This window comes from Vipera berus (assembly GCF_964194415.1).
Source record: "Vipera berus genome assembly, chromosome: 2".
NCBI classification, from domain to species: domain Eukaryota; kingdom Metazoa; phylum Chordata; class Lepidosauria; order Squamata; family Viperidae; genus Vipera; species Vipera berus.
The window spans coordinates 170,212,516-170,224,867 of NC_138203.1; the positions used below are offsets into that span (position 1 = coordinate 170,212,516).

General features: G+C 46.5%; 1 protein-coding gene across 3 annotated transcripts in view; it reads left to right on the plus strand.

Annotated features, from left to right (window-relative positions):
• UNK (unk zinc finger) overlaps positions 1–12,352 on the plus strand; it is an 85,564-nt gene that overhangs the window by 33,266 nt on the left and 39,946 nt on the right. For all 3 annotated transcript variants that reach the window (XM_081318001.1, XM_081318002.1, XM_081318003.1), the window contains exons 6-10: positions 508–625; positions 5,807–5,891; positions 7,538–7,680; positions 8,420–8,467; positions 9,027–9,227. In XM_081318001.1, the coding sequence (XP_081174127.1) occupies positions 508–625; positions 5,807–5,891; positions 7,538–7,680; positions 8,420–8,467; positions 9,027–9,227 (595 nt within the window). The remainder of the gene's footprint in view (positions 1–507; positions 626–5,806; positions 5,892–7,537; positions 7,681–8,419; positions 8,468–9,026; positions 9,228–12,352) is intronic.

The window sequence follows — 12,352 nt, forward strand, 5'->3', positions numbered from 1 at the left end:
TATAAATGGATTTTTTTTTAAAAAAAATGGAGTTATATTCTAAGAATTAATCAGGGAATACCTACTGAGATGCAGCTGTTCTGTTATGATGTTCAGCATATTGTTTCCTCATGAATACTGGAAACCGAATGGCCTCAGAGTGAAGACTTTTTGAAACAGCACCTTTCTGAGAAGTGTATTTCAAGAAAAAACATTATACTTTCTAATCATATGCTGATTAGCAGTTATTTATCTCCTCTGCTTATGTTCCTGCTGCCATAAGCTTTCCTTTTCTAAACGTTAAGCACTATAATCTACTTGTCCTTGACCAATTTGAATTAAATAGAAGTGATTTGTATTAGCGTTGTTTGATGAAATGCAATTTGTCCTTCTTGAGGAAGACTAGCAAACAGTAAAGGTACTCAGTGTCAGAAATTAAGCTATACAACTATTGTAGATACGGTTTCTCTGTTTGGCTCAAAAATTATATGACTTTCTAACTCGTTCTTTTTCTACTTATCGCTACAGATCCTCCCCATGCCCTAGCGTGAAACATGGAGATGAGTGGGGAGATCCTAGTAAGTGTGACAATGGAGATGCATGCCAGTACTGTCACACCCGCACAGAGCAACAGTTTCACCCAGAGGTAAAGACTCTTCCTTGTTGGTCATCTACATAGATAAATGCAGAGATGACACAATTTACTGAAGATAATAAACTACCGTATATACTTGAGTATAAGCCGAATTTTTCAGCCCACTTTTTGGGCTGAAAAATTCCACTTCGGCTTATACTCCAGTCAACAAAAAAACTTACCGAGGACTTGTGCGCGGCCGAGGCTTTGGTGCTTCCGGGATCGCGCGCACCTCTCCCAAGCCACCGCCGTCCGGAGACCTGCCGAAGTTTGGGGAGGTTTGGGGAGGTGCGCGCGCACCTCCCCAAACCTTCCCAAACGTCGCCGGGTCTCCGTTCCTCTGCGCCCTGCCTGCCTGCTTCTTTCCACAGCGGAAAGAAGCAGGCAGGCAGGGGGCGGAGGAACGGAGACCCGGCGACGTTTGGGGAGGTTTGGGCGCCTCCCCAAATATCCCCAAACGTCGCCAGGTCTCCGTTCCTCTGCGCCCTGCCTGCCTGCTTCTTTCCACAGCGGAAAGAAGCAGGCAGGCAGGGGGCGGAGGAACGGAGACCCGGCGACGTTTGGGGAGGTTTGGGCGCCTCCCCAAATATCCCCAAACGTCGCCGGGTCTCCGTTCCTCTGCGCCCTGCCTGCCTGCTTCTTTCCACAGCGGAAAGAAGCAGGCAGGCAGGGCTCGGAGGAACGGAGACCCGGCGACGTTTGGGGAGGTTTGGGCGCCTCCCCAAATATCCCCAAACGTCGCCGGGTCTCCGTTCCTCTGCGCCCTGCCTGCCTGCTTCTTTCCGCTGTGGAAAGAAGCAGGCAGGCAGGGGGCGGAGGAACGGAGACCCGGCGACGTTTGGGGAGGTTTGGGCGCCTCCCCAAATATCCCCAAACGTCGCCGGGTCTCCGTTCCTCTGCGCCCTGCCTGCCTGCTTCTTTCCACAGCGGAAAGAAGCAGGCAGGCAGGGGGCGGAGGAACGGAGACCCGGCGACGTTTGGGGAGGTTTGGGCGCCTCCCCAAATATCCCCAAACGTCGCCGGGTCTCCGTTCCTCTGCGCCCTGCCTGCCTGCTTCTTTCCACAGCGGAAAGAAGCAGGCAGGCAGGGCTCGGAGGAACGGAGACCCGGCGACATTTGGGGAGGTTTGGGCGCCTCCCCAAATATCCCCAAATGTCGCCGGGTCTCCGTTCCTCTGCGCCCTGCCTGCCTGCTTCTTTCCACAGCGGAAAGAAGCAGGCAGGCAGGGGGCGGAGGAACGGAGACCCGGCGACGTTTGGGGAGGTTTGGGCGCCTCCCCAAATATCCCCAAACGTCGCCGGGTCTCCGTTCCTCTGCGCCCTGCCTGCCTGCTTCTTTCCACAGCGGAAAGAAGCAGGCAGGCAGGGGGCGGAGGAACGGAGACCCGGCGACGTTTGGGGAGGTTTGGGCGCCTCCCCAAATATCCCCAAACGTCGCCGGGTCTCCGTTCCTCTGCGCCCTGCCTGCCTGCTTCTTTCCACAGCGGAAAGAAGCAGGCAGGCAGGGGGCGGAGGAACGGAGACCCGGCGACGTTTGGGGAGGTTTGGGCGCCTCCCCAAATATCCCCAAACGTCGCCGGGTCTCCGTTCCTCTGCGCCCTGCCTGCCTGCTTCTTTCCACAGCGGAAAGAAGCAGGCAGGCAGGGCTCGGAGGAACGGAGACCCGGCGACGTTTGGGGAGGTTTGGGGAGGCGCCCAAACCTCCCCAAACGTCGCCGGGTCTCCGTTCCTCCGCCCCCTGCCTGCCTGCTTCTTTCCGCTGTGGAAAGAAGCAGGCAGGCAGGGCGCAGAGGAACGGAGACCCGGCGACGTTTGGGGATATTTGGGGAGGCGCCCAAACCTCCCCAAACGTCGCCGGGTCTCCGTTCCTCTGCGCCCTGCCTGCCTGCTTCTTTCCACAGCGGAAAGAAGCAGGCAGGCAGGGCGCAGAGGTCCGGAGACCTGCCGACGTTTGGGGAGGTTTGGGGAGGTGCGCGCGCACCTTCCCAAACCTCCCCAAACTTCGGCAGGTCTCCGGACGGCGGCGGCTTGGGAGAGGTGCGCGCGATCCTGGAAGCACCGAAGCAAGTCCTCGGTAAGCTCCGGGCGGTCACTTGCTTCGCGTCTCCTGAGGGAAGGGGGGGCGACTGGAGCGGGCGTGTTTCCTCGCCTGCTGGGCGCCGCGATTTGCCCGGGGGAACGCGCGGGCCCCGAATAGCAGCGTGGAGCGAGGAAGCGGACAGCCAGGGCTTCCCCGAGAGCCAAGGCCACACAGGGTATTCCTGTGTATTCAGGCTTGCAAAATGGCGGATCGAGCCTCTGCTGGCGGCAGAGGCTTGCAGAACGGCGGATCGGCTTATACTCGAGTCAACAACTTTTTCCTGTTTTGGGGGGTGAAATTGGGGGTCTCGGCTTATACTCGAGTCGGCTTATACTCAAGTATATACGGTACACAATACTCAGGCTAATTACTGTTTTGGTTGTCTCGGAAGATGATTTACACCAGAAACTAGTTGAGGGAATACATCTGTCTGTCTTCTTGATGGCTTTGGATAGCACCTGGCAAAATTGGGCCTTGGAAACACTGCTCTGCAGCAGTTTTGGTCCTTCCTGCCAGAAGGTGCAGCCGGGGGGGGGGGACGACTATGGGTTGACCTCCTAGGATGCTGGCGTATAGTGCCCCATAGGACTTGGCTTGTCCTCCTGTGCTGTTTAAAGCTACACGAAACTCCAGAAGGAACTCATCACAGCAGGAATGTGTGGATGACAACTTGCTCCACTGATGACAACCTGCTCAATTGCTCTCTACCTTCTAATTCCAAGATGCAGTCGGTCTCTTTGAAGTTTGCTCATTGTGATAATAGACTGCATGATGACAGATAACAGACTGAAGTTAAATCCAGAAGACGGAGGCACTCTTAATAAGGAAACACTTTGGTTAAGGAGGAGAAAGCTAGACTCTGAGACTGAGGTGTTCTGTAACCTCATGAAGATACAGAGGCTTTACTGTCAGGGAAAAGTTTTCTCTTGTGTGCTTCCCAGGCTATGGAATGAGGCCCCCTACAATGAGTTGGGTTTTGATTTTAATTTTGTTCCGTTTTATATATGAATGTTTTATTGTGTGTTTGGAAATATAATGTATAGATGCAATAATATATAAAACGCAAATCCAGTGCATCCTGTTTACAAGCCTTTCTGTTGTTTAGAGATTGTGAAATTGCTTAGAAACTCACTAGAAAGATTTAAGATTGGGCTCCCTGATCAGGGGGCTTCTGAAATGTACTAGAGGATTCCAAGTTAAGGAGGACAAGGCAGATTGAAGCAAAGTTTGGCTGATGGAAAACAGCTTTCCAAAGGCCACAAAATTCCAGCAATTGAAAACAAAAGTTTGTGGTGTGAAATGTCTCACAAGGAGTCAATAAATAATCCGCTCAGCTGTCCCGGAAAGAAGATGGCATGTGATCATAGTGACGTATAGGAACTGTGCCAAAGCCATATGTGGAAGTGCCAGGAGGATGTGGCTAGCAATTGGTGGGGCAGTGCCTCTGGATTGATTTCCATGTAGTTGGAAAGTTTTCTTCCGAATTACTTCTTTTGCTGAAAATGCATTGCCTAAACTGAAGTAGGGTTCCTGGATAGCTCCATTTGATGGGAGAATCTTTGAGTAAATTGCAAAGATAATTAATACTACAGTCCTATATGCACATTTAAGGGCAAGCCGTTAGAGGTTCTGTGTGAATAAAAATAGATTATGCTATAATTCTGCCCATATGTTATGTATATGTGTGCCTCACTGGAAATAGTTCTTTAAAGATCTAAAGTACAATTCTGTAGATATTAATTCCAAGCATAGGCTGAGGTTCAGGATTAGATGCAGCCCTCAGTCCACCGGAATCCTTGAATTTCTATTTTTAGAATGATTTTTTTTTTGCCTCCAAATTAGTCTTTGGTTCCTGGAGACTGCCTGGATAAATCCCTGCAATTTTCCTAGCAATATTTTTAGAAGTGGTTTGCCATTGCCAGCTTCTTAGAGCTGAGGGAGAGTGACTGCTCCATGATCACCCAATTAGCTAGAACTAATTAGACTAGAACTCACAGTCATTCAGTTTTCTAGCCTGGGGCCTTAAACCATTACACTACTACTGGTTCTTTTTTGGAACGGCAGGCAGGGGGGCTTTCGCCCAGGTTCGCCTGGTGCGCCAGTTGCGGCCCTATCTGGACCGGGATGCCCTGTGTACGGTCACTCATGCGCTCGTGACCTCTCGCCTAGACTACTGTAATGCTCTCTACATGGGGCTTCCCTTGAAGACCACTCGGAGGCTCCAACTGGTACAGAATGCGGCCGCGAGAGTTGTCTTGGGAGTTTCCCGGTACTCCCATGTTACACCTTTGCTCCGCGAGCTGCATTGGTTGCCAGTTGTCTTCTGGGTGAGGTTCAAGGTCTTGGTTATGATCTTTAAGTCCTTACATGGCATGGGTCCGAGATACCTCGAGGACCACCTGCTGCCGGCGTCAACTCCCCTCCGCCCTGTGCGTGCCCACAGAGAGGGCCTCCTCAGGGTGCCTCCAGTCAGGGAATGTCGACTGGTGGCCCCCAGGGGGAGGGCCTTCTCTGTGGGTGCCCCGGCACTATGGAACCAACTGCCGGTTGAGCTCCGGATGGCATCGGACCTCCGATCCTTCCGTCGCGGGTTGAAGACCCACTTGTTCGAGTTAGCTGGTCTGGCCTGAAGGGGAATATGGGTTTTCTAATTGGTTTTATTATTTTACTATTGCTGTATTTTAATTGGGCATGGTTTAATTCTCTTTTAATTTTTGTATACCTATTTATATATGCCCTGTGAACCGCCCTGAGTCCCTAGGGAGAAGGGCGGTATAGAAATCCAATAAATGAAATGAAATGAAATGAAATTATTGGAGTCATATTATCCATATCTAACTGATTGAGTTAATTAAATTATATGAAATTAAAATTATATTTGTTTTAGATCTATCTATTTTGGGGGGGGGATGCTGCCCATCCCAGCATGCTAGTCAAAGACCCAACGTAGCCTCAATCTCCACAGATTTATTCAGTCTACATTTAATGTGCAACCGAAACGTCAAACTATCTATTGTAGTTCTTAATACATTTCTCTCTTTCTAACATCATAAGCAGCTGAGTTTGAGCAGCTTCATCTTGTCCCAACTTTCTTTTTATTTGTATTTTTCCCAGATCTACAAATCAACAAAATGTAATGATATGCAGCAGTCTGGCAGCTGTCCCAGGGGACCCTTCTGTGCCTTTGCACATGTAGAACGTAGGTGGTCTTCTCTTTATGTAGCAATAATCTGTCTACTGAATGTTATTCTGAGTGTTGTTTAGAGTACAACATTGCTTGTTGTATTAAACAAGGCAAGTAGAATTTTAAGCAACCAAACTTCCTTCCTCCCCCATAATTAGTCACATAGGGGGGGGAACCCCCAAAAAATAATATATAGTGAATTTTATTTCAAACTGCATATATTTTTTAGAAATGGTTGATAGCCCTGCGCTTTGTTCTCAAAGCAGAAGTGACACCCAGTGGCTTAGTTAAAGATACTGTGAATGCTACTGTGTACTACTTATTTTCAAGTTGTAATTTGCTATTGGTATGATCTAATTCTGATGGAACAAAAGGGGACAGTTTTTTTTGCTATATTGTTTGTCATGCTCTTCCTTCAAACTATAAAACAAGGGCATGATGAAGAAAAAAGTGCAAAAATTTTAAAAACTTTTGACACTGGCTGCTTCCCCACAATGAACGTATCCACAGTTGCTTTTAGAAATGCCTAGAGCAGGGGTAGGCAACCTGGGCTCTTTTATGACTCATGGAGTTCAACTCCCAGAATTCCTGAGTCAGCATACTGACTCAGGAATTCTGGGAGTTGAAGTCCATGAGTCATAAAAGAGCCCAGGTTGCCTACCCCTGGCCTAGAGCATCCAGATATTATTATTCGGTCACTGTTTATATTGTCTGGGGTTTTTTTCTTTCCTTTTTAACAAGGATAATCGCTTGAGACAGAAAAACCTGGAACAGAAGCACAAACCTTCAAGAGGTTACTCCCTGAACACCTACTTGCCATCATAGACATGGATGTTTTTTTTTTTCACTCCTAAATGTGCATCGCTTTTTGTACACCCCATATGCCAGAATTTCAAAATATTGTACATCCATGATTTTCAGATTAGGCCTCTTCCTGTCAACCTTTTGTATTGAGAGTAGGATAAAGGTTGTCGACCTTTTCAAACAAGCTATGGTGTAATATATGCAAAGGCAAGGTCTCATGAAAGAACGACAGATAGGGCTTGTGTTTTGAGGTTTCAGCTATTTTTAAACTCAAAAAGAAATAAACAGTCTACTAACTGGTAACCAGTTCTGTGGTCATATTATGTCCCCATTGAAAGATCAATTATTATTCAGTCATAAATAAAACTGTCTAATTTTTGAAAACATACATAATTTCAGGGTTGATTACCTTTTTATTTCAGTATGAAGCTGTTTTTATATTAAAGTCAGACCTTTCCAATCTGATTTAGTTAATGATTATTTAAAATGTTTACATTTTATTAGTAGTCGTCTTGAAGGCCATTTAGAGAGAAAGGTGGAATATAGTTGAATAAATAATCTTAAGTGTAATAAACTAGGGCAGCAATAAAGCCTAATTGAAACAGCTACTATGAATATGTATCTGCTATTCTTTAAGACTGTCGGTATAGAAACAAAGGAAGGTGTTACATTCTCTGCCTTAGTCTTATGATGCCTTCTTGTTTTTTCCATAGTGGTTTGTAGATTGCTGCAGCTGGAAGATTAGCCCTTAGAACTGGTGCTGGACATTGTTTAACCTTTGCTCTTATAGGGTTGTTTGTGAACCCATTTTTGTAACTGCATTTATCGTGTGGTTTGTTTTGTTCTGTTTCTTATAGAACCTCCACTTAGTGAAGATTTACAGCCAACATCTGCTGTCTCTAGCCCAACGCAAACTGGCCCTGTAATGTACATGCCCTCAGCAGCAGGCGATTCTGTTCCTGTCAGCCCTTCTAGTCCACAAGCCCCAGACCTTAGCAATGTATGTAAAATTGTTACAAAATTCCTCACTGAGCATGTGATACTGCAGTTCTCTCTAAATAAGTTCTTAAAGAACATTGCTGACCCTTTTTTATCCCAAAAGCTTGAGCTTGTCTTTGTGAATAATGGCAACTGCTCCTACATCATGGGTGTCCAACCTTTTGGCTTGCCTGGGCCACACTGAATGAAGCGGAATTATCTTGGGATGCAAATGAAACATATAATATAGTACTGTATATAAATAACACAATAATCTTAAAAGTTTATGATCTTGTGAGGCCGCATTATTAGCTGTCTAGAGCTGCATGTGGCTCATGGCCCACAAGTTGGATACACCTGTCATAGATAAAAGTTTAGGATTACAGGTTGAGAGCTAGCTTCAGCATCTTTGTAGCATTTAAATTGCACAAATTATACGTTAGTTCTAGTTCAACAGAATCTTGCCACTTTTCAATTGAATAAATCCAACCAATTCTTAGAAGCGGAATTGCTTCTACCTAGCATAAGTTTTCACTCTGGGGGATTTTGAAGAGTAGATTATAATACTGCATGAGATCTTACACCTATCTCAGTCCAAATTTGTATTGTAATGTGACACATACTGTATATGTAATATAGCTGACAGAAAAAATAAAGCTTATTTTAATTAAAAATATGTCCAAGCAAGTAAACCTGTGTGTCTCCCAGAAATCTGTAGCCCATGTCACATATGATATGTTTCACTTATCTTTGCACTGTAGGTATGGAATAAACCAGGAACTCTACCAACTAGCCCTACTTCTGCTACAGTAAGTATTCTTTCTAGGGGAAGAGGCATTATTTTGAATTGGGGAACGTGTTCGCTCCATTATTGTGATAAGCATCTCCAAATTGCCTGTTCTCTGAAGCAGAAGCAGGACATATTTCGTGGGTTTACTTTTTCCGCTGTGAGAATTCCAAACCACTTTAAATATGAAAGCATCAATTTACAGTAAGAAATGTACTTGATTTTGCATTAGAAATTCGTATGATATATTGAGATTGTGGCAGTTGATGCAGTATTTGGATCTCTGAAAGTCACAGAAAGCTGTTACAGCATATGAACTACGGAGAACAATCAAAACTGCAATGAAGATATTCTCATCTTTAACAATATGGCTATGTTGAAAAAGAAATGCTCAATATTTCTAAGACTGAGGCAAAATATAATTATTCTGACTTTTATTCAATTGTGGCTTTGTATATTTCAGTCACCTGGTTGAATTTAACAACTTAGATTTTAGAAGTGTACTACCAGGTGTGGTACAAAGGTAGAGAGTGTTATAATCTGATACACAAGTTATCTTCTTTTCTTCCTGTTTCTGTTAGATTCTCTGTAGAAATAGCAGTCTTGGAAGCCCATCTAATTTATGTGGATCCCCTCCTGGTGCAATTGGAAAACCCCATAGTTTGGAAAGCATTGGTTTTCCCACAGATTCAGTAACTAGTGCAAGTAGCTATAAGAAGGCACCTGGATTTGAGCGGGAAGACCTGGTTGGAGCAGAGTACCTAAAGAATTTCAAATGCCAGGTAGGTCTAAAATACTAGAAAAAGGATATCAGATGTATGTATGATGAATGTTATCATTAATGATATGATATATCAACAATATATTAGCTCTGGAACCAATTGTTGATACTTCATGCTAGATGTGTAGTTCCTGTGGGTGCCTTAACATCTGCCAATAAATCCCTTGGGATCTGCCTATCCATCCTAATTTTATAAAGCTACATTAATATTAGTTTTTGTTCTATTGCAAGTTGGATGCACTGCAAAATAAAGAGATGTCTTACAGAATGCTTTTTACTTCCTTGGAATACCTCTTGTATTCCATAAATAGAAAGCCTTTACATTGCACATGAGCGTAGTATCGTCATTGTTAGAAAATGACTATGATGAATGAATTGAAAGGCATATATTCCTTTGAAGTGTATCCAGGCATTGAGAAAGTGGTGTGGCAAACACCTCCCTGCCTTTGCATTGCTGATTACTATAACAGTACTAACTTATGTAGATTGGTTTTAGAGCTGACATGCAGTCAAGTAATGCATATATAATTGTTGCAAAGTTCCTCTCATGGATCTCTGTATAGTATTGTGGGAATCCAAGAGGTGCAGGTCATGAAAACATAAGTAAATACAAGCAAGTATAAAGAGGCTTTTGAGGAAGAGATAATGACACTGCTGGAAAGGTTTTGTATTTTAGAGAAAAACAAATCTCAGAAGAATTGGAAGTCTGGGATAGGAGACACTCAGAATAAATATTATTGTCAGAATCCATTTATATCACATTTCATAATTGTATAGGTAGAACAACATGCTATTTCTGGGGATTCTGCCATCTCTCCGAGGGGGGGGAGAGGATGGTTACTAAAGCGATTTTCAAACAACAGGGGATGTTTTAACTGGGGAAGGGAGGGGGACAGACAGGTCTGGATTGTATCTTCATTTACAACTGAAAAGGAAAGCAATAACCATAAAACCAAGGAGAGTTCCCTTTCCCATGGAAGGACCTGACACCTAGCAACTGACGACAGCCTGACCAAATGGATGAGGGGAGGGGCTGAAATGGGAATGGTTTATATAGGATTGAAATGTAACTTTTGTCAGATTCCATCTTGTATTCCCACAATCGATTCCATCCTAGTAAACATTTTCCTTTTGGACTAAACTTGCATCCAAGAGTTCTTATTTCCTAAGATGTGGATTGAGGTGGGTCCTGACAGTAGACGGAATCTGCTTTAAGAGTCAACCTGGAAGGGAAAACCTTACCGGGGGACTTTGCAACAAATACAATGTCTGGCGACGAAGCAAGAGAGGAGGGAAGCCCCATGGAGGGGGAGTCTTCCCCCCAAATGGAATCCCAGAGACAATGGGAAGCTGAAGCAGCATATTCCCCCGGGGAAGAAGCGGTGGAGCAGTACGACCGAAAACCCCGGTGGTCGATGGCCGTTGGAAGGAAAAGTGAGTGGGAAAAGGCTTCAGGAGAAACGACCCTGAGGCGTAGTAACCACCAACCGGAATGGAGGCAAGAGATGGAGAGTTCCCTGCACGCCAGCGAGGAGGAGCGGATCCTGGAAAAGGCCATTGATCTGATGAAAGCAACCCTGAGTTCACTGAGGGAGGAGAGAGCTGAAAATCGCAACCGAGGCAGCGCCTGGGGACGCAACTGGAAAGGTAACGGAGGGGATCCAACACCTGAAACCCCGGGGCCATCCAATGGAACAGGAATTGCTGCCTCAGCAGTACAACCCCCCCCAGAACCACAGATGGGGACCAGGATGAGGAGCAATACCGGCCACGGCACAGACAACGCTCCAGCCAAAGACTCCCGCCCCTGGAAGTCAAATTCAAGGGGGAGCCATCACGACTGGGATTTTTCCTAACCCAAGTCCTCAGCTACATGGAAGAGTACGGACGGGACATCCCCAGTGACAAAACACGCATCCGAATTGTGCAATCTGCCCTGGACGGGACGGCTGCAGACTGGGTGGTGAACTTGCATGACTCCAACGCCCCAGAACTCAACGACTTCAACCGATTCATGTCATCTTTGAGGCGACGGTTCGAGGATCCTTTGGCTGACCGTAAGGCCCGGGAGAGAATCAAAACGGTGAGGCAGGGCAGGCGAGCAGTGGCTGATTATACCCAAGAATTCCGAGCCATTGCCAGCAAGCTGAACTGGCCAGAAGACATCCTCCTTAGCCACTTCAAAGACGGTCTGAACTACGACCTGTATGATGCTTGCCTGCCTCGAGGAGACCCACCCCACCTCGACGACTGGTACATCCTGGCGGAGGAAGTGGAAATAGACCTACTGAAGAGACACCGCAGAGGAAAACCATGGGGCCGCCTGCCACCCGAGCAAACACGCGAGGGGGAAAAACCACCAGCCACAGCCAAAAAATCAACAAGTTGCTTCAACTGCGGGAGAGAGGGCCACCGTGCTGCAGAATGTCGTTCAAAAGCCCCCCCCCACGAAAACCAGAGGCATCATCCTCCAAGAAGCCGGGGAAGCCCCAAGGCAACACAAAAGAATCTTCCATGAAGGGGACAGAGGCTGTAGAGTCCACAATTCCTGCCAGGAACTGGGACTGGACTCAGGCCTGCACCGCAGGGACGGTGGACAACTCGGAAGACAGCTCAGAGGGAGAACCATTGGTAAGTGGACCCCTTCCACCCATACTTAAGACAGTGACTATATTAGCTTCCCCTATGCCTGAAGCAGCCAAAATAAAAGCTCTGATAGACTCTGGGTGCATCCGCTGCCTTATCAGCCCAACGCTGGTGGAGAGATTGAGCATCCCAGTGAGAAGGCTAAAACAACCAATCTCTTTTAGTCAATTAGATGGGACAATAGCAGGGGGAGGACCAGCCACCCTAGCCACTTTACCAATCCACCTATCACTGGGGCCCCATGAGGAGGACATAACGTTTATAGTGGCCCCAGGCATGGAATGCCCAATGATCCTAGGACTGGAATGGCTGAAGAAATGGAACCCCGGGATAAACTGGAGGACAGCAGAACTCAATTTCCCAAAGGGGGGGCAGAAGAACTTAGACTCCAAAAGCACCCCCCCAACCCAGAGGGAGGAGACAGCAGCAGTGGGGAAAGAGAAGGGATTACCAGAGATACCGGAGGAATACAGGGACCTG